This window comes from Cyanistes caeruleus, chromosome 13 (genome assembly GCF_971803275.1).
Source record: "Cyanistes caeruleus chromosome 13, bCyaCae1.hap1.1, whole genome shotgun sequence".
Lineage (NCBI taxonomy): Eukaryota > Metazoa > Chordata > Aves > Passeriformes > Paridae > Cyanistes > Cyanistes caeruleus.
In genome coordinates, this window is record NC_141713.1 from 8,642,133 (window position 1) to 8,667,966 (window position 25,834).

Genomic DNA, 25,834 nt, shown 5'->3' on the forward strand with positions numbered 1-25,834 from the left:
TTCCTCACATTCAATATTTACCTTTTCCTACTTGTATATTTCAGAAACATTCACAGTCAAGTTCAGTGCTTGTCCCAGTTAACCCTTGCTGCCAGACTTGGTTCAAATGCAGCATTCCCACTATTCCATTTTGGTCATTAGGGCATGAGAGCAGTAAAAGAAACTGAATGGACAGTCCCTGCCTTGAGTTTGTTCAGTAACTCCTCACAATTACCAGAAGTACAGCAACACACGTGGTTGCTGACATGAGCAAACCTCAGTCCTGAATGCAGTCAGAGGAAAGCTAGAATTTATTTATTACCAAAACTTGCTATGGGTTACAATTGCAATGGTGGATATTAGTGCATTCATATAGGTGATTTACCTCAAATAACAGCCACATGCTGCAAAACCACAGAGTATAAAAATATCAGCTTTTTGTTAATGAGCTCTTGTCTCCATTATAAAATTAACCCAAGGCTGAATCAAATAAAGAAGTTTTTAAAATAACCTAAAACTTAAAAGCATGTGGTATCTGATTGAAGGAATGGTTTTAGAATGCTCAGAATTCTCGGCCAAGCATTCAGAAACTACAGCCAAAACACTTCTGCAAATAAGTGCCAGGTCAGAGGATTATAATTATAAGTTACTATGATTATTCCTGTCATGCCACATTACACTGGTGATTGCTGCTAAAGCTGCAGTTAGGGCACCCACTTGTACTTTCTTATCTTATAAACACCACATTCTTAGAAATTTTTCAGATGTTGTGAGGTATTTATATAGTCCCATGCTAAATCAGACACACTTGAACAAGTATCCTGGGCCTGTTACAAGGAACTGGGTAGGCACTGGATGGCCCACACGGAGCTGCATAGCTGCATTACACGTAATGGTGCTGGAGTTAATTATGTCTGCAAGAGCAGTCTTAACTCTGGATTCTTCAGCCTTAGCCAAGTTACATCTAGAACATGGAAAACCTTGTATGCCTCTGTTTGTTTAACAGGAGTATGATCCACATGCCTCACCCTTACAAACAAGGAAAAAGAGTTGGGTGCGTGAGTCTTTTGCTTTTAACAATGACACGGTGCTGGGGAAGGCAACACATACCAAATAAAGCAATTCCTCGCACCCTGTCCCAAATCTGAGTCATTGCCCTTGGGACCTCAAGACCGCTGAATAGTATTTCCTTTGCCTGTTGTCTTTAGCTTATTAGCACACCCATCTGACTGAAGGAGACTGCTACTGATTGTGTACCACCTCCAACAGTAAGTCAGGGTGGGTCCTGGGGGGAAGGATGTTTGAAGTGCCTTGGAACAGAAACCCTGCAGCCAAAACTTTAAGCAATATTTTTCCCCAGGGTTTAAACTCACTGAACTGCGTGTCAGTGCTCGAGAATGCAGCACACCTGCTGAACAGAGAGGACATCCAATTAGGCAAAATTTGTAGAAAATCAGAGAAAAACATCCTACTCTCCAGGAAAAGTTGCATTCTCTGAATTGATGTTCACAGCCTTCAGTATAGCCCTGGCAAGTTCTATTTACAAAAGGTGGCATGTTTTGTGTTTTGGCAAGGGTCACTGCACACACTGATATTGCACTTTTTCCCATTCTTTCTATTCCTGCATGTTACAGTCCCACAGTTCCCTACAGCAGGGCTTGGCTGCCATACTTTGCAAGATTTCATGGACAGTGAAAACTACATGCTTATTATAAAATACTTCAGTGCTTCTGGTTCATGTTGGAATTATCGAGACTACTCATATTAGCTCCACAGGAGGCTTCTGTGCTACTGCCCAAAAAAATCTGACTTACTGCAAATGCACTCTGTGTCTGTTCTGAAAATGTAACATGAACATATCTGGAATCTCCAAACTGCACAGTGTGTCTGCCTAAGCTACTGAACATCCATAAATCCTGGACAAACGTAAAAATGGCTCAAATTCTTCCAACAAACAAATTTCCAGATGGAAAAAGAAAACATGCACAAGGAAATCAGACCAATTAGACCCTGGGGTGGGGGGGGTGGGGGGTGGGGGGTAAGGAGTGTGTGCACACATCCCTCTTGACAAGGAAAGCAATGCCAGTGCTTTCCCTTGTCAAGAAGGATGTGTGCAGTCTCCTCTTTTTCTATTCCAGTCTTCTGATCCTTCAGTGCAGAACTCAGTGAAGAAAGTGATGGGTGTGTTAGCTGGGAGCAAAGGAACAAGATTAACCTTTCAGCAGTGGTAAACTACTAGATCAGCTCACCTTGGCTCTTAAAACCACAGGCTTAGAGGTTTACCTCAACACCTGGAGCCATGCAGATAATCCACTTAACCCGGCTTCTTTGCAGGGACTCCAGGGAAAGAACGTGCTCAGCCAGCAGGATCTTGCTGCTCTCTGGACCCAGAGAACTCACCAGCAATCCAGAGCTCCCTGTTCTGCCACTGAAGGAGGAGAACTCCTTCTTCATAGCACCTCTTGTCCAGAGCTCCAGACACAGCTGCATTTACATCACAAACATCAGTGTAGAATGCTCCTTTGGTAGATATATAAAGGGAAAAGAAGGACAAAGAGAGAAGGAACTGAATGAGAAACCAAGTGCATTTACTATTCTCTGTTTGCTTTCTTTTTTATTCACACACTTTCCCAGAACAGAGGTTAATTCCTTTTGCATGCTAACAAAATTTGATTTAATTGTTTCAAGTGTTTTAGCTTTTATTTTTAACATGGACTTACATTTGCTGAGGTAAATCCTTTCAGATGTCAATCTGATCTATTTTAGTTAAATGGAAAGCAAAACTGTCTCCTAAAACTTTGTTGAAATTAAACTACATGGAAATAGAAGATTATCATTCAGCAGAATTTAGGAGAATGTCAAAGAAAGTTTTAATACCTCTAATGTCACTTTGGAAGTATCACAGTATAAAATTGTGGTTCATGCAGAATAACATCAGTTATAGACTAGTACACATTGCTGACTGCCTTATTTCTAAAGCTTATAATTTCTAAAATTGTTCCATAATCAAACCAAACAATACTATAATATAAGAGCATTAGTTTAATGAAAACCAGTTATGTATCAGTCTTCAGCTTAATTTGCTCTTCACAGACTCCAGAAATAAAGGGATTAACTATTGCAAATCCTTCTGGTACTTTACATTTAATCACAAGCAGTTCATGATAATTTATTCCACATGTCTGATGCAACTGTAAAAAATTTGCAAATAAAGCTTGCTGATGCCTCCAGGAAGTAAGCTTTCATTCTGTTCTAATATTAGCAGCAGCCTGCACTGGTGCAACATTGAGCACTCACTCCATACCCCCAGTGCTGTCAGTGCTGTCATCATTTTATGCACGTACTAAACCAATGAGTGTTTGACAGTGACTGGGCTGAGGAACATCTGCCACATGAGCACTAAAAGGCTATCAAGAACTGAGAAAGAAACTTTACTGATGTTCCAGTCCAATGGTAGAAGAGTGTCAGAATCACTTTGTTGCTTTTTGCATAATTGAAATAAGGTCTCAAAGTGAGAAAATGCTTCAAACTATGGCATATGTTTTCCTGTCTTGATATTGCACATCCCCATAGCGATGGTTTGTTTTCCCAGTCTATATAAATTTGTAAGACTCCTGAAAATCATACTTTTCTTCTTATACCAGAATGCTGCAATAGAGGAGTTGCCTTCTAGGGTACTGTCACCGATGAGTGGCCAAAATACCCTTGTATGGCAATCAGGGGCTCACAGCTCCTGCTGAACTTCACAGCAGTGAGATCCTCAGGACTCACTGGTTAGCTCTCTCCTGACTCTGGATGAGGCCAGGGCACCTGGCTCTCCCTCAATTTACAGTTCAGAATTAACCAGGAAACCCTCTATTGGCACACACAACTTCTAATTTGGGAAAAGAAAATACTGTCTGGCAAGCTTGCAAGGCTGCTGACCCTGGGCTGCTGGAACAAGGCAAATCACACTGTTCCGTGCTGTATCCTGAGTTAATCAGTCTTTCTTTGGCTTGCACAAATCCATTGAAACTGGTCTGGGTGAAGAGAATCTGTGTAAAAGATCCACCACTTCTCTCATCATTTTATATCTAGCTTCAGGTGTATACATTTGTCATTTGATGTTATTTTTTTTCTGAGCTTTTTAACTCCCATGTGAAAGCATAACATGGAAGCAGACTTTTTTTGGACCTTTAGGGTTCTGTTAGGCAAACTAGCACTCCCTAGGAAACAGTGGCATGAAAATGCCTGTCTAGAAACTGCCTTCATGGCCTGCAGATCTTGCAGAAAAAATACAATAAAATGAGTATTTAGGCTACAGAGATAGTCCTGGTTGGCATTTAGATTTAGATACCGATTCAGTTGACATATTAATGAGTATTTTTCATTTGTCTGTATTTTGGAAAGAGTTTCAAGGCTGGCTTTACTCACCCCTCCCCTCCCCACCCTTAGCCATTTGTTCTCTAGCTTCCTTACCATAGCTCTTCCCTAAAGGCTGTAAACCTAATTACGAGAGGACTAAAGAAATTGATTAATTTCTCAGTAGCACCATGTCATCAGTCACCATGTGTATGTCATTAAACAATACTTTGGTTTCTTAGTTTGCTGTCTTTTTAAAGCCACTTTCTGGCCTGCAGAGACCAAGCAACAACAGCCATCTTGGCACAAAAAGTACCACTGACCTTGAAATTCACAGTATTAATTCACTTCAAGCACTTGTTGCAAAGCATTATTTCTTCATATTATACAACATCTTCCTTTATGAGGTGGTAGGATCCAAGCTAGAAAAATTCATAGAAATCCTGCATTATTAAAGGTCTGCAATCATTAATAAGTAAATCACTTTCTTGAAACTAATGTAGAAACACAAAGGCTGGAAGTGTTTGTGTCACTGGGTAACAAAACATCAATTTGGAAAAATTCAGAACATCAGGTCAATTTTCTTTTTACAAATATGGCAAGCAGAAAAACAGGGAATTATGATTTAACAATCAAAACTTTGCTCAAGACACTGGTTTTGTAATCTGACAGATTACACGCAGAAAATTTTGAAATAAGGTTTAAAATAATAAGTAATTTTCATTGGAAGTAAGAAAGAATAAGACCTGTTTGGTGTGGCATCTCTGTATGATTCATCTGCCTTTGAAAATGAGAGGCATTGTTACATATCTGATTGGAAATATTAGTTTAACAGCTCAGAATGCAGTGGGTAGAAATAGAAGCTTCTGTGTCCCCTGCAATCAGATGAGGTAACATTTTATTTAAGTTTTAAAAATAAAATCCCCGCTATTTTTGTCACCAGGGAAAGTTCTCAGACATGTAAATCACTAAAACTGCCCTGCATGTTTCAGCAGAATTCATGCCATGTTTACAAGCAAATATAAAACAAGGAAATCCTTCCCAGATACAAAGGCTCTTACTGCCTATTGTTTTCCCCAGATTTAAGCCCTGCTTCCTGCTGTACACCAGAGTTTGTAATGTTAATCCACTACTGACGTGTCAGTTTTTATGGGCATTTTCAAGAGTTCAAATGGTAGCATGTTTATCATTTTAGCAATTCTTTGCTCTCAAGGAGCTCCTGTTTTCTCTGAAATCCAAAATATCCAACAGAAATTACATTAGCAAACACACAATTCTGTCATATGAATGATGATCTTTGAGACATTTCAGGAAAAAGTGTGTGCTATTCTAAACAGCATTAAAATAGCTTCTATGCAGACATGGATTTCTGCCTAGCAGTATTTGTTCTGTCTGTGTAAATGAATCACCTTTACAGAGTAAAATGCAAGGGAAAATGAGTAGGGGAATGAGTGATGTGTATGGCAATCTCAAGGATGACACAGTTCCATTGTGTCTTTGCAGTGTAAATCTTTCCAGCTGTAAGGTTACAAAACAGTTCAGTTCAGGATTTTAGGGCAGGTCTGTTATCTCCTTCCCTGAATCTATGGTTGGGTGAGGATTCAGAAATCTTTCTTCTGGAGACTTTCTACTAAAGAATAAATCCAGTTTGCAAAAACAAAAGTAGCTGTTTCTTTCCTACTAGAAAGTACTAAAACACAGATTTGGAGTAATTCTCAAAATAAAATATAAAAATAGATTTGAATAATAGTTTGTTAACATATGTTAGGTCTGCATTAGTAATTTGGGCACAATAGGAATGTATCAGTACTTCAATACAATTTATTCTCAGGCCTTCATGCTTACACAATGCACTTTTCTAGGGTTTCTGTTTGGACTAGGTTTAGTCCTGCCCCAGATTAAACATCTCCCACATGCACAGTTTTACATCAGCCAAAGGATCAGTCACTGGTACAGACTGCAGTAATATTGAGGAGAGAGGTAGTTAATACAATTTAACCATTGTCCTCAATAAAAATGAGTCTAATTAGGGTGAAACTGTATTTTATTCACTAAGAAAACAGGCATCCATCCTAAATTCCTTTCAGACTAAGGCATGATGACACATTTGGCATTAGTTACATTGTGGTGCCATAACACTTATTTGCAGGACTGACTGCCACTGAAAAACATTTTCTTGTTCCTACCTTCAGCAAATTTCTAGAAATAATCAGTGTAACAAGCAGAACAAATCAATTTCCATGGGTCAGAATACTTTGGAATATCTACTGCTAAAAACAAAAATGCACCAAGGCATTATTTGCTCTTGACCACATGGAGAAAACTCATTCTGTCTCACTGCCTCCTCTTCCTTCCTGAAGTTACAGCCTTATTCTCCATTGTATCCACAAGGTTGCTGGAATTATCATTTGCTCTGCCTGACACTCATCGTGTTTCATTCCCTCCTTGAATCTCATTTACAGGTTTCAGCTTCCCCCTCCAAACTTCCTGTCTTTACCCTTCGTGTCTACACAACATCACCTCCAGTGCCTCCTCTGGATCCTTGTGCTGCCCAGACAGCCCAGGTAAAAACTGCACTATTTAATTTAAAAAAAATTAAATATACAACTACATTACTCAGGATACTATTGTAGCAAAGCCTGAAGGCTAGGACAACACAGAAATACATGAGAATAACTTGCTGCTGAAAAGAATGTAAGGCCATCAAAAGATTCCATCTGCTACCAACAAGCTGCTTCTAGCGACAAGCATAAAAATACTACAGATAAGAGTCTGGACAAAAGGAACTATTGTAAGGATGCTTTTAATTTCACTGGTTTGAATTGGCTTTTTTCCTTTTTTGCACTAATGACTGGTCATAAGCATATAATCAATCTTCCTCCAGTTAAACAGGAAATATCTGAACAGCTCTGGACATCACCCATCCATACTGCACTGAAAAGCCTGTCTAAAATCATTCACTGATTATGAATTCTACTTGAAGGAAACTATCCTCATAACATTTTTTATCTCAGGAGTTCAATTATCTTGCCAAGCCTACAAGTAATCCTAGTGCTGAAAATGGTAACACAGAAGAAGTTAATTTGTTATACCTAGCAAAAAGAAGAAAATTTTACCAGCCTGTCTCAACAATCATTGTAATAATTGCCAACAAAAATTAGTAAAATGAATCTTTTCAAATGTCTCCCAGGGATATCATGTGCTATCCAGTGTACCCATCACCCTGATTTTGTCTAAGATGTGAGGAACTCTGAAGCATGAGCTAGAAGTTTTTACAGCTCTAAGAGATGACATTATAATGTACAGATGACTAGAATTGGCCCTCTAGCTTCAGTTTGAAAACTTAAGTTTGAAAACATCAAAATCATAGCGTTATAGAATGGTTTGGGTTCAAAGGGGACCTTGAAATGTTTCTCTTTTCCAGGCTGAACAATCCCTATTCTCTCAGCCTTTTCCCACAGGACAGGTGCTCCATCCTCTCCTGGATGAAAGCTAAGAGAACACTCATTGGAGTCTGGCAGAGATGCATTCTGGACCACAATAACTATAAGTATGATATTTTCTAATTTCAGTTCTTTGAAGTAAACACAGCTATACACTATAATCAGATTATGGTTGCATTTATCTGCCATTACAGTGAGAAGGATATCATAGTCAAATACCTCCTTTAGTACTTCCTGAAAAAAATCTAGTTCAATTTTTGTTGCATTTGATAACCTTTGCTAGGATTAGCAGTTCACCAGCTGGACACAGGCTAACAAAGGAATAAATTAAATGAGTTCATGCCAGGATATGTGAAACAATGAGAACAGTGAACCGTAGTAGAAAATTAAGTGTGCTAAATTGACATGCAAATATAGACTTTTTACAGGAGCAGCAGAAGTTATTAAAGCAACAAAGCTGTTCTCCTTCTTTCCAAATTTAACTAGGATCATGTAGGATTCATAACAGCACAAAAGATGTCATACAATAAAAATTAAGAAGCACCAGATATTGCCAGGCTTATTATTGCCAGCATATTTTCATGCTGTAGGGAACAGAATCATCCCTCATGATGTTACAGACTGAAGCTCATTACTTTGATCAGCTTAGGCTTTGAGTATGCAATGCCAGGCTATTTCTAACAATTTATTTTGCAGGACTTGGTTTGGCATTTCTTAGTAATACACAGTGAGAAGAATCAACCACTCTCAGTAGTAACCATTTCTTCTTTCAGATTCATGCTTATTCAGATTGTTTTCTTTCTCTCTTTTTTTTTTTTTTTTAATCTCTTGGCAAGACTTCACAAACATTTCTGAGGAAGAAAAACATATTTAAAAATCATTATTGTAAGTCAATGCAGACCGTATAATGGAAAGACTTTTACTGAAAGTAGGAAAGTATATAATCTTGTTATGAATAAAACTAGCCAAACTTCAAACAACCATGACATGTACCTGCAACTTGGGAAAGGCCACATCTAATTTCCACAAATCATTGTTACTTTTAGTCTCTTTCATACTCCTTAATATAGAAGATATATCCAATAGAAGATGCTTGCTACAAAAACAGTGTTATAAAAGCACTCCCAAATGAGATACAGTAATAAAAAATATGTAAGAAGCCATAGGATTTTCAATACAACTTTCAGAACAGATCAAGGCACTGCCCTTCAATTATATTGTCGTGTGCATTTTACTCAGGATTTAACAAACAGGCACAAGAGAAGAAAAGAAGAAGGTGGTTACAAAAAATAATGGATAAATGAACACATAATATATATGATACTCAGAAAGTACCTACAGGAATTCATATCAGCAAAAATACCCATAACAGTAGAGCCTCATCGGAAGTGCCTATGAATTCCCAAAGGACCAAGCAGCCCTGATAGATTCTATAAGCTAGAGGATTGGGAGAATAAAACCCCAAAATGAATGAAGGCAACAGCTTCAGAGGTAGCAAAAATGAATGGAATTTGAGAGGTGTAGGACCATGAAAGGTAAGAGAGCAGGACGAGGAGAAAAGTTATGTTCATTCTAAAGCTTTCATTAGAATGCAGCTGCCTACAGCTTCCTCACAAGGGGCAGAGGAGGGACAGGCACTGTTCTCTTCTCTCTGGTGACAGTGACAGGACCTGAGGGAACAGTGTGAAGCTGAGTCAGGGGAGGCTCAGGTTGAATATAAAATAAAAGGTGGTTGGGCAGCCCACCAGAGGTTGTTTGGGCACTGGACCAGCCTATCCAAGGAAGCGGTCACAGCACCAAGCCTGAGAGAGCTCAAGAAGCACTTGGACCACACCCTTGGGCACATGGTGTGATTTTGGAGTGGTCCTGTGCAGGGCCAGGAGCTGGACTCAGTGATCCCAGTGGAATCCTTCCAACTTAGGATATTCTGATTTTATGATTCCTTCTCTGCCATGATGTCACTATTGCGTTCTTTATCAACCAGAACCCTTTGATTCTTTCTTCATGCTCCAAATCTGAAAGACTCAGGAGAATGGCACTTATTCCTTGATCCAGCCACTAAGAGGCAAACTTTTCTTTCTCCTTACAGCTAGTGTTCAGATCTAGCTGGTCTCCCAAGGTTAATTCACCTTTTTCCTTTCTGAATTTATTCTCTGCTTTCCTAAGTCATATGACATGCAAGTGGCCTAAATTTCCATATGAAACTTCTTTGCTAATGTAACCGGTTTCCTGATGTTTCTTACTTTGCATTTTCACTAATATTTGACAAAAAAGTCTGAATTGTCACACTAATTGCACATTTGTACTCTTAAGCCTTGGAACTTGTCCCTGCATGACCATCTCTATTCAGAACTTTTTAATCTCAAAGTTGACTCTACTGAAAAGTTTACATACCCTGTTACATCATGGGAAATCAAGCAAGTCTTCTGTAAGACACCATTGCTGCTTTAAGTTTTGCCAAAGACTGCTGCCAGGGTCAACAGAAATTAAAAAGTTCTTTGTGGATTTAGTGATTGTTTTCTACAGAGAACTCTATCATCACATGATTTTTTTAAGAGAGAGAACAGTTTTTGATGCCAAAAGACTACATAAAATGGAGATATAAATGCAAATTCATTTCCTCTTTGATAATCATCTTATGCAAATATCAGTCCACTTACATCAGTGGTGTACCCTGCAAGAAGAAGAAAACCTATCAGCTTTTCTCTTATTGAATATAACTTATTAGTTTTTACATCCCTAATTTTTTCTTTCATTTCTTGTTTGCTGTAGCTACTACTCCTTAAAATTGCTCAAATGTATTTGGGGTTTCTCTTTCCATTGAAAGCCCCAGTTAAAAAGCTAAATAAGCTTGATATTTATTTGATATTCCTTGCTCCTCAGTAACTTCTATCAAGATGAAACAAACTTTCTTAGGGAGTAAGATATGAACAAATTGTATGGATTACGATGACTCTTGTGCATTCTTTTGGGTATCTGTTTCCTCCCTCCAAGATGGATTCTCAGAAGGTTAAATAATGGCAATGCTTATGGTCTGGTGATCTTCATAATTAGTTCTGATATACTGAAAATACTTTCTGCTGCCAGAAGCAGGGAGAAGGAAAAGCTGCTCTTGGATTATCTCAATGAACATAAATAACACATTTTAAACACATTTTATTCTGAACTTTAACCAAGAGTTCCCTATACCTATGAGACACCAGTACAATTCCAAGCTGCTTCCCTGAGCTCCCGTGACTAAGAGGGGAGCATAGACCCCCCAGTGCTCTGTGTAATCATAGACTCCAGGGGAGCAGCACAAAAATGCTGCTCCTGCAGACAGACTAGATACTCTGGTTCCTTTGATTTTACACTAATCCATTTTACTTGTTTGTTTTCAGGAGGCTTCAGTTAACTCAGATTATAAATGGTCTACTCTGTATTATTCCAGTCCACTGGAAAGTACATATAGGAGGACTCTTTCCAATACTTAGAAATTATTTCAGCAAGAAAGATATTCCTCTGCAGAACAGGTGTCTGTGGAATGAATGGTTTAGTTTTTCAGTTTGGACTAGTAAATACACTTTGTATACTGTACATCGCAATGACAATTTTAGCAATTTTCTTATTTATAATATTATTTGTGTTCTGCCCATTTGTTTCATCCTCAGTATTACATTGCAACACCATTTCTCTCCCACAGTTCAAAGAAAAGCCACCAACTAAGCAGTGCTAATTTACAAACCCACAGTGACACAGAAATGCCAAAATGTTCTGAGCCTCAAATTAGAACAGTTTCCAGGGTCTTCAGACATATAAAATATTTTCTGTAGGCCGTGATGTCTGGCATAAATACACTGCCAGAGTAGGGTCAGCCAATTCAAAACCATAAATAGCAGAATGGTGGCAGAAAATGTTAAAAACAATTACAATACACATGTTCTTTCCCCCTTAGGACAAAAGATTCTCATCACGTTCCTTTTTGCTCTGCCAGAAATATTTAACTGATTCATGTTTTGCGGTATAAATACATAAATCAGTTTCTGTTCCTGTTTCTAGACAGTTCATTTTATGTAACACAGATTCATGTGAACCAAAGTATTCTGATCTCTATAATTTCCTTATCTTTAAACCTTAACTACTACAAATAAGCTTCTAATGGGGGTGTTGAGTCACCCCAGGACAGGGGGCCAGTGGGATACAAATTTGGGGAAGGTTTGAAGACAGACCAACCCAGATCTCCAGTGTTATTTGTGTACATCTTACTTTGCTTCAAGACTGGACTCTGTATTTGCCCCATGGAAAATGAAAGGAACAGACTGGCTTCTATCTTAGCATTATCCTCACAGGGTATTAAAATCCAAAAAGAGGAAAGTGACATCACAGGGTAATGATTGATCCAATAGACAATTCACATTAAAGGAGAGGAATCATGCTCAAGGCTAAAAAGGGAAGCAAAGACAATCCTGAGCACTATCTATAGATAGCCCTAAAGTGGGAACAAACAGAAGGATCTGGGTCACAAGAGGTCATGCAGAAATGTTGCCTTCCAGTTTCAGGAGCAGTATGTTCACATTGGCAGAACTTTATGCCTGAACAACCCACACAGTCAGTCAGCTTAAGTCATGGAGCTTAGGGCTATTTTTTTTCTCTACAGACAATCATGCTGCTGCTTTTTACATACAAAAATGGCTAACAGAAAGCAAATTTCAAAATCTCAAGCATGAGCATTCATGGAAACTTAAGTTTAAACAGATCAGTAACCATGAGAGACAGTGACCTGATTTCCACCCTGATTTCCACTATAAATAGGACCACGCATCAGCCACAATGATTTTGTGTCAGTGCCTGTGGCTGATGACAGAACTCTTCAGTTCAGCACATGCAATGCGCTCCATACCTTGGAAGAGGGTGAACATCACAAGTCTCTTCAAGTAGGTCCCCAGCAAGCAGTTCTTAAAAGATGCCAGCTGAGACTTTATCTTAGCCAATAACATGGCCAGTCTCGTTGTTCTGGTCAGACACCTTGGAGAAATACTCCACAGCTTGGAAAATAAGCGTCTTTAAATTGCCTAAGGGAGACATACATAATGCACAGTCCTGTGAAGAGATAAATGTAAGAAGCAAAAGTGCTTTGCCAATGGTGTTTCTATTCACACTAAACTATTTATTGCTAATGAAAGTATTTTAGCTTATTTGGATTTAATACAGATCTCTGAAAAATACAGTATTATTTCTTGGACACATAGTTTAAAATTTCTATATTCTTTTCATAAATTACTGTTTCTGGAATGACAATATTTTTCTGTGAGATACAGAACTCTGGTAGTTTTTCAAGTCCATCTGTTGAACAAAATTCAGCCAGGCAGAGGAGAAAATCTTCAAATAGCTGGCACAGTCAATCATGATGGAACATCTCAATTTGAAGAGAAAACATTCATTACAAAATTTCCAAGAAGAGAATTCTCTGTACAAATCTAAATTAGAAACCGGTAGAAAGCACCATGGAGATGACTCAATCCAAACTAGCAAACTGGCAAGTTTTTGGTGGTCTTAGACACACTGCAAATTCTTCTCTTTCCCTTCCCTCCTTCTCCAGCAGAATCTTTTTGTTATAAAACACCAAATGAACAATAATATTTTGGATGTCTTTAACCTGACCTATATAGGGTCAATTTCCACTCATGTACCTGTATCAGCAAACTTCCTGCCAATATGGCACACAAGAATCCTGCTCCTCTTTCCTGTCAAAGGTAGACTAAAAGATCTGTTTAATGGATTGCTGCATTTCAGAAAATAATGCGCCATAAACAGGTTCACTGTTTCCCAGCAAAAAGCATTACAGGAAAACTCCACACTGAATTCACAGCCAAAATGGGAGGCATCCCCACAAGTAGCAAAACAACAATCCTTAAATCATATCACATAAACCACTTCATTCCTTTTGTTCTGTGAACAGAGGAGTGTTTGGGGCATAGGTTAGAATAAGAAACTGTAGTTATATTATTAACAAGCAGATTAATCACTTTAATTGCCATAAACCTAGTAACAGCAAAGCAAACTGATTCAAAGCATGTGTCAGAATAATGCTAGTGTAAAATAATAGCATGAAAGGAGAAAAATTGTACAAGAGAAGGTTTTACTCCTGTGCAGCATTATTAAGTCTGTATTGTTAATCAAATTTGGCATACTCACAATTTTCAAAAGGGAAAAAATCCATAGACACACTCCCAAGGCAGAAAAGGCAGGTATTAAAAACATTTTCATCCAACGTGTGTGTGATTTGATAACATATTTTTAGTATATTTTGCTCTGCCACTTTCTCTAAGATCATATTCATCTTTCATGGACATTCAAACCTTGTCCTGTTAGCCAGACTGGACCACACGCAACAATTTTTACTATTGGTATATACCAATGCATTTATAGTTTAAAGTATTTAAAACATATTCTAGCTAACACATTTCTGACAAGTTTAAGGCAACTAAAATTCTAACTAGCCCAACTATTTATGTAAACTAATGGCTTAGACAGCTCTATGTGCTATTTGGGGTCTTCTCAACCATCTAGTTATCTTTTATTAAAAAAACAAAAGGAGAAGATAAAGAAAGATCTGTAACTCCAAACAGTAGGAGAAGAGTCTCTGAAAGTAGCTGGCTATAATTTTATTTAACAATGACTAAAAAGAAAAGGGCAATACTATTGTTTTCAGTAAATCCCACAGACCTTTAATTCTGGTCAATTTGTATTCTGGCATAGCTTGGCACACAAAACATAGATCAATTCTTTTACAAGCACAGCTTTTCTTCACACCATTTAATAAAGCAAACAACTGTTAGGAGTAAACACAGATTTTATCTTCACAAAAGGAAACTGAGCTGAGTTGAATAGGCCTGTAATCTTTCCTGCAGGAAAGATGCTCAGTTTTCAAACATCTTTATAGGGAGTGGTTTTTCTTTGTTTACAGGAACTACTACATAATCAGTAACTAAATCCTTCCTTCGATCTTCCTGCTAAGAGATGCTTGGAGATTTCTCTGTGCACAGTTGCATTTTAGTACAAATACTTATCTCTGCATCAGAATGTATAAGTAACTAAGTACAGACATTGCATAAGGCTACAAAACTATGGAAGCTTGCTGTGAAATCTATATATTAACTACGTGCTACAGCAAGACAGCTCACCTGCTCTTAATGACACAGCTAAGTACAATAGATGATTTTGTAACAATGATTTATTACTGAATATTGATTTAAGTGGATTAATTCTGAAACAAGAAAAAGATGTTTGGCTTTTGACATTAAGTTAAGATGAACGAAGTTTTTTCCTTATTTTAATCACAGTTTCAGCACTGCTGACAACAGAGCTAGGTGTAGGAAAGCGTCACTTACCACAACTGAACACTGAGTGGTGCTATTTGAACAAAAATTGATAGCATTTGGTCCTTAAAAAGTTTGGCACACGCTAAGTAACTTTTTGAGTAATAACTTTTGGGTTAAAAAACAAACAGGAAAGAGCCAAGTTTCACATGAATTACTGTCAAAACTGCCTGACAATCACATAATAACACGTAGCACAGCTGTCCATGCAAAAATCCCATCTCTTTTAACCTTTGTAAGTTGTCCAGCATTGAAATGTTACAATAGCAAGCTTTCAAGAAAACAGTGACAGTTGTAAAGGAATTAAATGCGTTGTGCAAGGACCCACACCATCTCTGAAGATCATTGGCTTAGTCTGTCTGGAAAATAAACACATGGCATACTCACTTAGCTTCACTTGCCATGTAGATTTCAAACCAAGATAACAACAAAGCAAAACATTTACAATCAAAACATTTCCCTGATGCATTGACTCACACGAAACATGAAGTTTTTCACAATAAGGGCTCAGAGAGGTTGTGGCTGCCCCGTCCCCAGAAATGTCCAAGGCCAGGATGGATGGGGCTTGGAGCAACCTGGGCTGGTGAAGGCGTCCCTGTCCACAGCAGGGGAGGGCTGAAACGAGATGATTTTAAGGGTCCCTTCCAACCCAAACTATTCTATGATTGACAGCATTCACCAATAATGCAGTGATAATGGAGTCAACTAATTTGTTGTGCTAAACTGTTGCAGCTCTTTGTCTAATATGGAGTGTAAAAGGCCAGTGCCTGAGGAGGGGCACTTGAGTGACCTGAGCTGTTCTTACTGCTCGGGAGAAAAGACTAAAATGTTAAGTGGTAGGACAAGAGCAAACAGCCTCAGCTGTTCACAGTTGCTCTGTGGAAATTCAGACTGGAAACTGGCAGGATTGCCAAGCACGGGAACAAACTGCCCAGGGCAGCGGTGGAGTCACCACCCCAAGAGGTATTTAAGAGATGTGTGGACTTGGGGACGCGGTTTCGCGTGGACCTGGCAGTGTTGAATTTACAGTGGGACGGGATGATCCGAACCCTCTTTTCCACTCCCAAGAACTCCGTAACCCCCATCCCCTCACCGCCCCCTCCGCCCTCAGCGCTGCTCAGGCCCCGCCCCCGTCCGCCCCACCGGGGGCGGGCCAATCGTGGCCCCGCCCTCCCCGGGCTGGCCAATCGCGGCCCCGCCCTCCCCGGGCTGGCCAATCGCGGCCCCGCCCTCCCTGGGCTGGCCAATCGTGGCCCCGCCCTCCCCGGGCTGGCCAATCGCGGCCCCGCCCTCCCCGGGCTGGCCAATCGCGGCCCCGCCCTCCCTGGGCTGGCCAATCGCGGCGCGGCGCGGTCGCTATGGCGACGTGGGACGCGGCCCGGCCCGGCCATGGCCTCCTACGGGCTCGGGGTCCGCATGGGGAACTGGCTGGAGGAGGAATACGCGCAGCAGGTACCGCCATCCCCGGGCATCCCCGCCTGCCCCGCTCCAGGCTGCTCCCCCGATCTCTAAATCCACTTTAAACGCGAGATTGTGGGTGCTGGATAACATACCTGCTCCTCTCTCCTTTGCCAACAGGAACTCCTGAGGGATTTTATCCGTAAGAAGGAGCAAGGACAACTTTTAATACAGAGATTAGCAAAACTTCAAGAGAATATTTTCAAGAGGGTAATTTTTAAAGAGGGTTATGTCCACCTCCCCATGACTCCCCACAGAGTGACATAACTTTTATTACTGTTCTGCATGCTCTAAGAATGCCACGGAATTTATATATTAAAATACTTCTGATGTTAGGTTCAGATAGCTCTATAAAATACTGTGTAAATTCTAATTTAGGTAGAGCTGTCGGTATCTTCTGACGGATTTGTTCACTTTGGAGACACCGTGCTGCTTATGAACCCAGACAAAAAATCCTCGGATTTGGAAGGGACCTCGGAGGAGACGGAGCCCGAAATGCGTGGTGATGTGACTCTGGCTGTGGACATGGAAGAAATATCCCTGTACAAGGATGAACCCCTGCAGGTCTCTCGTGGACTTAGTGCAGTCAAGAGCGTGGAGCCCATAGGTCGAAATGCTTTCTGTATTGTAAGGTCTGCTACTTTATTCTGAGTTGTTTTCAATTCTTGGTTAAGCTTCAGGTATATTGCTTTGAGAAATATGCAACAAAGTTTGCTAATATACAAATGTATATGAGTAAATTTAATTTATTTAAGAGTCTTCAGTCATGCATTAAGCTTGATTCTATGCTGTATATTACTCTGATTAATTCCAATGACCTCTAAATCAGCTTAGATGTGAAGACAAAATCAAGTTCACTGTATCATTTGGTAAACTCTGCAGCTATTTTTTGTTGCAGACAAAACATGTCCAAATATCACTACTATTAATATTCTCTCTCCTGCAAGCACAAATATGTGTCATTGCTTTCACTTTCCATGAAGTGGACATGGTTCTGTTCTAAAAAACCCAGCATATTCTCTCTCTCAAATATGTATTTAATTTGCTGCTGTTTGTTGGAGAAGAAACAGGAGAACAGGGTCTTGCTCAATAGTCAAAGGCTCTGCCTTAGGTTAAGATATTTTACCTATTTTAAAAGGTAAATAATACAAAATGTTGTCACAAAGCAGCATCTCACTGTAGACCAAAACAGACAAAAAACCTAAACCAATAGTACAACTGATGATTTTAATGTACCTTTTTTCCTTTTTACAATTTTTACAGTGTTGATGGAAGTGCAGTGGGTGAACCACTTAGATACGGGCAAAACTTTGTTCTTGGGACAAAAGGAGGGGTCTCTGACAAACTGGTAAGGCAATAAAGCTGCTACTGGCAGTGGTAGCATACACTGATAATGTGCATTGACTCCCTCTCTAAGAACAGGCAGATAAAGCTGTACGCTTGTGCAACATCTTAGTTTTACAGAATAGGTTCAGAACCATGCATAGACCAAGATAAGTAATACCTAATTTGAAAGTTTATGCTAATTGCCTGAGGTCAGGTATGCGGACCAAAGGGGCTGTTAGCCAGAATGACTGAATAAAGGAAATCTAAAAAAGGAAAGAAAAAGAAATCACAATTAGATTGTGAATCAGGAAAGAATTCTTCAAGGAGATTTTAGGTTTTTTTCACTTTGAAAAATTCACTTAAGAGTTGGACTTAATCCTCGTGGGTCCCTTCCAACTCAGAAGAGAATCTGAGATTTCTTTTCTGATGAAGATAATCCACAGTAGGAATATAAAGTCATGCACTATTCTGTCATTCTGAGGAAGCAGATTTCTATTAAATACTAACATTCTTCCCCTCTGCAAATTTAAAGCAAATAAGGCATTACATGTATGTATGCACTCAAAATAAATCACCATAGCTTTGAAAAAGTTTTTCTTTTCAACAATCACTTTGGTGAGATAAAATTATTTGGAGTGTAACTTCAATTTTAAAAGAGTATTCACAAATCTGCATATAGAATCTATCCTATGGGTTTTGCCTGCATAGTTTTAGCTGGTAAGACTGATCTGTCAGGAGCCAAGGGAAAAGTTTTTTTGTTCAAAAATATATTTTAAAATTACATATCTTGTTTCTTTTACATTAATACTGTCCTTAATGTATATTTTTATTTACAGTTTTATCTGGCAAGTGACCACAAAACATTTAAAGATTTTGCTAAAAAATCTCGCCTTCAGAAAGTATATTTGACATCTGAGCTTTCCTATTTGACTTTCTGGCAAGCTAAGTCCTTGGATCCACAACTGCGTCTTGAACATGAAGGATTTCCAGTTCCTGTAAGAAATTTAAACTGTAGGAAATGTTATGAAAATTTAACTGAAACAGGTGGACTACTAAGAAAAACAATGTTATGTTGATTTTATTCACATATTTCCCTCATGCTGGTTCTGACCTCTACTCTTAGGAAGGGGGAGAGGAAAGGAACAATCTCTTTAATTAGGGAATTTGCTTATATTAATATTTGTTTCTACTGTTCATTTTGAGGTAGACTTTGAAATTTTCAATGGTTGACATTATCATGTTGTGAGGGTGCATTACTTACCTGTTTTTCAGGCCTTTTGAGACAGTAAATTCCATTTCCAGTATTTGGAGATGTGATTAAATAAGAGGTCCTGTATGTACATTAAATGTCTAATGAAATTCTTAAGGCATCTGAATAAGTGGATGATTTTCCAAATGTTTTCAACCTTTTGTAAATACAGTATTTTCCTGTACCAGATAACTGCTAGGCTTCCTGAAGTGCTGGTGTACAACAGAGTATCACAAATACAACTGTTCCTTTACAGCCTTGAACAAAGACTCATTTACATGAATAAGCTCACTAATAAACACAGTCAAAATTCACAAATTGTTGAAGACAGTCTTTATTCACAATATTGGTTTAAAAATGTTTGTCGAGTGCCTTGAAAAAATTTGTTCTTTTCTTCCAGGCAGAAACTAAAATTATTATTACTCATTGCTACACCAATCGCAACTTAGCCGTTCCAAGGACCTTCTGTGTGTGGTAAGAATAACTTAAACTGGCAGGGGCGTGCACAGTGATGTGCCAACATCAAGAATTACTGTGAGGAGCAAGAGAAGTACTTTAGGAATGCACTGAAGAAATGAAAAATAATGCAGAATGCCATTCTCCTTTCCCTTGTTTTACTTCTTGGCTGTGACATGTGCTGCTGTGTTGCTGCAGGCAGTTGGATCAGATTTAGTTGTTTGGATTTTTTTTTTTTCTTCATTTTTCATTATCATATAATGTTTTTAGTTTTCTCTAGTTTCTTGGTGGTTCTCCCTTTGAATATCTTGAGCAATGTCAGTCTTTTTGATTAATTTTGAAGGAAAAAATTTATATACTGAGAAGGGAACAAGGGAACTAAATAAAACCACATTGCATAGAACTCTATATGCTTATGTCCATCTCAATCAATGTCTCAACAAATTGAAGTTAATCCCTCAATTCAGTTAATATACATACATTAAATTAATATTGATTAGGCCTTGCTAAGTAGTATACCAATGTTTTCCATTAACTTCTTAGCAAGATTTGACTGAGGATTTGTGTAAGGTTTTTGAGGATGAAAGTCTGAAAGTTTGAGGCTGAAGAAGTTATTAAGTAGCCAGAATCCTCCTCAGTCAGAGAGAAGTGGGAATGAGGGCCTATGAGTTGGTGTATCAGTGCCTTATTCTGCTGGGGCATTTGTAGCTCTGAAGCTAGAAAGGTGGCATTTAGTTTGAATTTCAAATTCCTATATTATTCATAGGAAAAAAAGTGGGTTATTGTGTTTGTTGTAAGGGTCTGGTATTTGAAAGGGCATGGTGGTATTTCTAAGTAAATCAAGAGAAAAATGAGAAAATCTCAAACAATTCACAAGTAATGAAGATTTGCTGAATTTGTATTTATGTTAATTGTCCCTGTCTATCCTATCTCTTTTGATTTGCAGGTCTCATTTTGGAAGAGAATTTGAAGTTATTTGTCACAATTATCTCGACTCCCACAGAGTTGAAGACGATAAGAATTACTGGGAGATAATAACAGGAAATCCTAGTCCTGAAGATGGTACAATGTTTGACAGACCCCAAGCTTTCCCAGAAGGGTATAAGAAGAATGAGTTTCATGAAAAGACAGAGAATGTAAAAGCCCAAGACTACAGCCAGGAGAGGTTGATGAGATTCTAATTCTTGTTTCTTTCTGTTTAGATTTCAAAGATGTTTATTTTAAAATAGAAACTAAAGTCTGCCATTAGTAATATTGCATAATCTCATTAACTCATCAAGGTTATAATGGGCAAAAACTCTTAATGTTTGAGGAACAACACATTGAAAATTGTTAATCAGGAAAGGCTCCTTTACCTGTTTTCACCTTCACTGATGACAAAAGTTGTCGGCACCCAGGAAACCTAACAGATTTTCATTAAATTACTGGCACTTGGAGTATATTTAACCAATTCTTCCACAGCCAAACCAGTGTCACAATTTTTAAAAGGGTGAGTGGATAGTTTCCAAAACACTGAGAACCAAACACACGCAAAGTTATCATGAGATGCTTTGACATTTAAAGTTCAGCTGAAAGAAAGTTGGTTCCACCCACCATCTAGCACAACGTTGCCAATTATTAAATCACAAGTGGGATTATTTTATCTTGAAATTAGCTTCTAATTCATGGATATAAATGGAGTTTTTTATGTTTTTCCATGTATTCTAAACACTTTAATATCAGGTAATCAAGAACTTGAGCACAGTGATACAGACTAGAGACTTACAACAGCCTTTTCCATGCACCACCATGTTCTATTTACTTCTCACCCACCCAGCATTTTCTAATCCATTGTAATTTCTATCAAGTTTGAGAATAAGGTAAAATTGTCAAAGAAAATTTGGTACCCACAAGTTTCATGAAAGTAAATGCCAAAGCAGAAAACAGATATGACACGCTGCAAGTTTATCCAGTAAGAAAAAGATTGTAGTCTATATTCCTACCTAGACATCAGAGTAGCCACATGAAAAGAAAAAATAAGGCCTTTGAAACTCACATTTTCTTAAAAACAAAATCAACAAAATATAAAATGCTTGGAAAACTTGGAAAACAGATATCATTACTGCAGATTTACCTGTCTTTATGTAGAAGCTGAAAAAACATCTCAGAGAATCTTCTACTGTATGGCATTCCATGATACCCATTTAGTTAAATATATATTTATTTCATGTCCTACTGTACCACAGGAGCAGGTTCTTTCTGTACAATGTGACTACCCAAGTAAAATACAACACTGATCTCCATTCATAAAAGATTCCAGAGATCTTCAGGGATTATAAAGGTCAATTAAAACTTTCTAAGTTTTCCAAAACAAACCCACTAAACTTCCACAAAAGAAGGGGTTGGTCCAAACATGTCTTTAAGCTCTATTCCCAAATAATCTGAAGCCCACAGGCAAGGCTTACGAAGTTTTACCTTTATGCAATATAAATGAAGTCAGCAGACTGCAGCATCAACTGGCATTTGGCATACAGGGTGTCTGAGCAGCAGGCAGATCATGCTGCTGTGACAAGCAAATTTGCTTTGAGGGACTGCAGAGGACAGCTTTAGAATCACACTCCTTTTGTGCAAACCTTTACAGACTAATTAGAGATGGGCTGTCATAGAGGAAATTATCTTTAGGGATTTTTTTCACTTTTTCCTTTTATTTTCTATGTAAGGATAATTAACATGATATGCAAAGTTTTTCTAGAGGGTCTGTCAATAGTCCAATATTCAGAGGTTAAAATTTGCACATTTTCACAATGGATTGACATAAATCTGCTTCTATTTTTTTAGATATTAAAGTTTAGTGGATAAAGTTTTGTAGATACTTCAGGTTAGTAAGACTTAAACTTCATGAATGCACTGTAGTTTTTCTTACTTGGCCATTGTGGACTTTTACTGGTATTAAATGCAGCTATTTTGACTCTAAGTCTCTTAACTCTGGGTCAAATGTAGGAAACAAGAAGAGGCCTTAAACCAAAACCATTTCTGAAGCAAAGCTTCGTGTGAACTCATGCAGGAATGAGGACTGTGTGGGAGGGTGCCTGGGCTGGCCAATGTTTTGGGTAGGAGAGTTTGTGTATGTGTTAGAGTGGATAGAAAGCAATGCACGCTGTACAAAAACAAATTTTGAAAAGACTTAGAGGAAAAACAAAGAGATAAACAGATACAGGAATGAGTACAAAAGCAGGTCATGCTGGAATTGAGTGCCAGTTAAAAGTAGCTTGGAGACTTGTGTGCTTTGATCACTTTGTGCTCACTGGAAAGGATTTCTGGAGCTGCAAATCAACAGGATTGAATCAATATTCCTGATTCCATTAGCAGCGTTGAACCCACAGATTTGTGCAGAGCTCTTATATAATATGTATTTATAATTCGTCTAATTCACGATAACAAATACAGATACCCAGTAACAAATACCTGTTCCCAATTTTTTTTAAAGCTATTTTTTGCACTTCTTAATGTCCACACGATGGCAGCACATGTTTCTAAACAGCACAATTCCTGTGAGATGTTTAAATCCAAATGGGTCCCTGATACAATGTCACAGAAGGAAACCAAGTTTAAGCAGACTTGAATTCTAGGCTAGAATTAATGTTACATCATGTTTTTGGAAAATGAAGTTAAGCACAAAAGTAGACAGAGCAACTCAGGACACTGTGTATTGCATACAATCAACTTTTTTATATTAAGAATAATATAGAACATTAAGTAATTTGTAATCAAAGCATAATTATAGGAAATTATGAGCTTTTTCTTTCAGTTTCTATGTAAAGATATGAAACTTGAGAAGCAGTGCATATTTTTATATGGGTACTATTATTGCTTTTGCCAGTTTGCAGAAATTAAAATTATGCCCATTTTCACAAAAGATTGACATAATTCTGCCTTGATTCTGTAGGTATTAAACTAGGGAAAAAAAAATCAGGCTGTGTAGAGTTCACTGTAGGGTTTGTAATTTATCCATTTGTTGATAAACATGGGATTTAATATAAAGAATTATAGGATTGAATATTATGAATATATTATGAGAATATGAACAATCCTGCTACTGCCAGTTAGTCACAATATTTCTGGTGGATAAGGCAGTGGAGACCTGAACCACACCTCAGACCTGACCATTGTGTTGCTTTTTTTTTTGTCTGAATTCTGTGTATCATGAAATATGGGCAGTGATGCTTCCCTCCTTTGCAATGCACTTTCCTTTCTGTTGGTGTATGGCACAGTCCTGTATTAAAAAATCTTTCAGTGCTTCTTCCAAATTTGACCCAATATGGATAGTTCCACAAAGTACATTGTGGGAAGATAAAACTCACTTTGCCTCCATTCCAGACAGCTCAAAAGCTGTTACCATGAAGCTGATCCTGAGCTCTCAGTCCTTGCTGAGGGACAGGGTATATTGTCCAGATATAGTGCTGTGTTACAATAGCTTTTCATAGGCCTGAGGCACAGAGAGTGCTCATATCTGCATGTTTTGCTGTGCAGTTGTGTGTTAGCAGCACAATATTGAAGTACAGAAGAGAATTCAGAGTCAACAAAGAAAAGCTGATGGGTTAACTCACACTTTGGTAACACTGGAAAATGAAAATCCAGTTTAAATATGCCTTTTCACTTCCCTCTCTATTGCATTCTCCCCCAACTCATATTTCACATCATGTGACTTCTCTGTGTTGTCTAGCCCAAACTTTGATTTACTGTGGTTATAAAGTGCTCTTCTAGCACTCAGCACAGGCTCTTGGCCTCACACCTAATCACATCAGTATCTTCAGAGATGCTTTTCTGTTTAGTGATTGTCACAAAGTATTGTTTTAGCTTGGACAGCTGATAGAGGAGGAAGCCATATGCAGGTTTAGTAACTGGATGAAACATCTGAGGGGGGAAAAAAGACACAGAGAACATTACAATAAAATTTCACACATCAGTGGAAGAAAATATCCAAGCACTGGAAAATTTGATGGAGTTGGCAGGTAAGAGGGTGATTTTGATAACATCTGTGCCCACTCACCCTAAATTAATATTGCATGTCTGTTGTAATTTGAGTGGGGTGGGTGTGAAATGATCTTTTAAAACCATAGCTGTTGTTTTAGAAGCACTTAAGACTTCAATGTATGAAAATTAAACTAAGGAGGCCACAAAATAAAAAATAAATAAAAAAATACAGATGTGATATGTAAAGTACATTAAATACAGGTGGAAACTATGAAATCTCTGTGTCAGTTTGTCAGCTACACTTCCTTTCTAATTCTGTTCTGTTTTAGGCTTTGTCCCAGGTCTTGTTTCCATTCTTTGCCTGACCTGCCTCGTTTTCTTGCCCATACACAGCGCAGAGGGGCAAGCCTTGCTTTGTCAGCTCCCCTCTTCATGCTGGTGTGACTTTGTCCCGGAAGCTGTAAAAGGGAATCTAATCCTCAGCACTTGATTCTCCTGGCAAAGAGGAGTGGGAAAATCTGTCACCTTGCTGGATGTGTGCTGTTTCAGCTGGGATATGAGCAGCCATAAGAATATCAACTACAGGATTTGCATGATAAATTAGCATTACTGAAAATAAGAGGGACAACTTGGCATAAAGACACAGGGAGACCCCTCCACTTTGGGATTTTTGGGGGATGTTTTTTTGGTCAAAACTGTGTGTAGAGGGTTTGTTATGAAACAGTTGACACTTTTCTTCCTTTTTTTCCACTGCTGGGCTTGTACAAGGCAACATCTCTCACCACAGAAGAGAATCGTCAGTATGGTGCTAGAAAATATTGCTACAACTGAGGCACTTTCTCCTGAGAAGTTTCTATATTTTCTGGCAAGAAGGCCTCAAAGTACAGCAAAATAGGCACAAACATTTAAAAATGCCTGATGACATTAATTCATACACATGATTCTCTGCTCTAAGTTTATACAAGAAGCTCAGAGAGCTAATTTCCCAACATCTGTTAAATGCTGCTTCATACAATACATCAAAACAAAACTAAACAGACCATCCAGTTAGACGCCAGCTAGAATTTATGTTTCTAGAATGCTGGTCTTGTTTTAATCATAGCCTTCTTGGGGCAGGGACCATATCTTCATCTTTATTTTTTTTTTCCAAATACAAAGAAATACAGCAGAGAAGCTCAGTAAGTAATAGCATAAAGCTGTCATTAAAGGTGTTTTTAAGATGGCAGGAAACTGAAGTAAACCTTGTGCAAATAACCAGAGATATGGGCATA

At 38.4% G+C, this 25,834-nt stretch overlaps 1 protein-coding gene and 2 long non-coding RNA genes across 7 annotated transcripts in view; 1 reads left to right on the forward strand and 2 right to left on the reverse strand.

Annotated features, from left to right (window-relative positions):
• LOC111934063 (uncharacterized) overlaps positions 1-16,253 on the reverse strand; it is a 51,911-nt gene extending 35,658 nt beyond the window's left edge. For 2 of the 4 annotated variants that reach the window (XR_015275927.1, XR_015275929.1), the window contains exons 1-4: positions 16,215-16,253; positions 15,599-15,736; positions 4,644-4,742; positions 2,380-2,499 (exon numbers count right to left, since the gene is read on the reverse strand). This is a non-coding gene — a long non-coding RNA (uncharacterized LOC111934063). Of the gene's footprint in view, positions 1-2,379; positions 2,500-4,643; positions 4,743-12,642; positions 12,843-15,598; positions 15,969-16,214 lie in introns of those variants that run through there. The other 2 variants (XR_015275926.1, XR_015275928.1) reach the window with 2 other exon arrangements.
• Positions 16,254-16,398: 145 nt separating this feature from the next.
• CFAP161 (cilia and flagella associated protein 161) lies at positions 16,399-24,834 on the forward strand. The gene is made up of 7 exons (XM_023933919.2): positions 16,399-16,573; positions 16,700-16,789; positions 16,958-17,211; positions 17,843-17,927; positions 18,742-18,900; positions 19,555-19,628; positions 20,557-24,834. The coding sequence occupies exons 1-7, from the start codon at positions 16,511-16,513 to the stop codon at positions 20,789-20,791; spliced, it is 960 nt and encodes a 319-aa protein (XP_023789687.2). The 5' UTR covers positions 16,399-16,510; the 3' UTR covers positions 20,792-24,834.
• LOC111934066 (uncharacterized) overlaps positions 22,275-25,834 on the reverse strand; it is a 36,811-nt gene continuing 33,251 nt past the window's right edge. For both annotated transcript variants that reach the window (XR_015275939.1, XR_015275936.1), the window contains one exon: positions 22,275-24,503. This is a non-coding gene — a long non-coding RNA (uncharacterized LOC111934066). The remainder of the gene's footprint in view (positions 24,504-25,834) is intronic.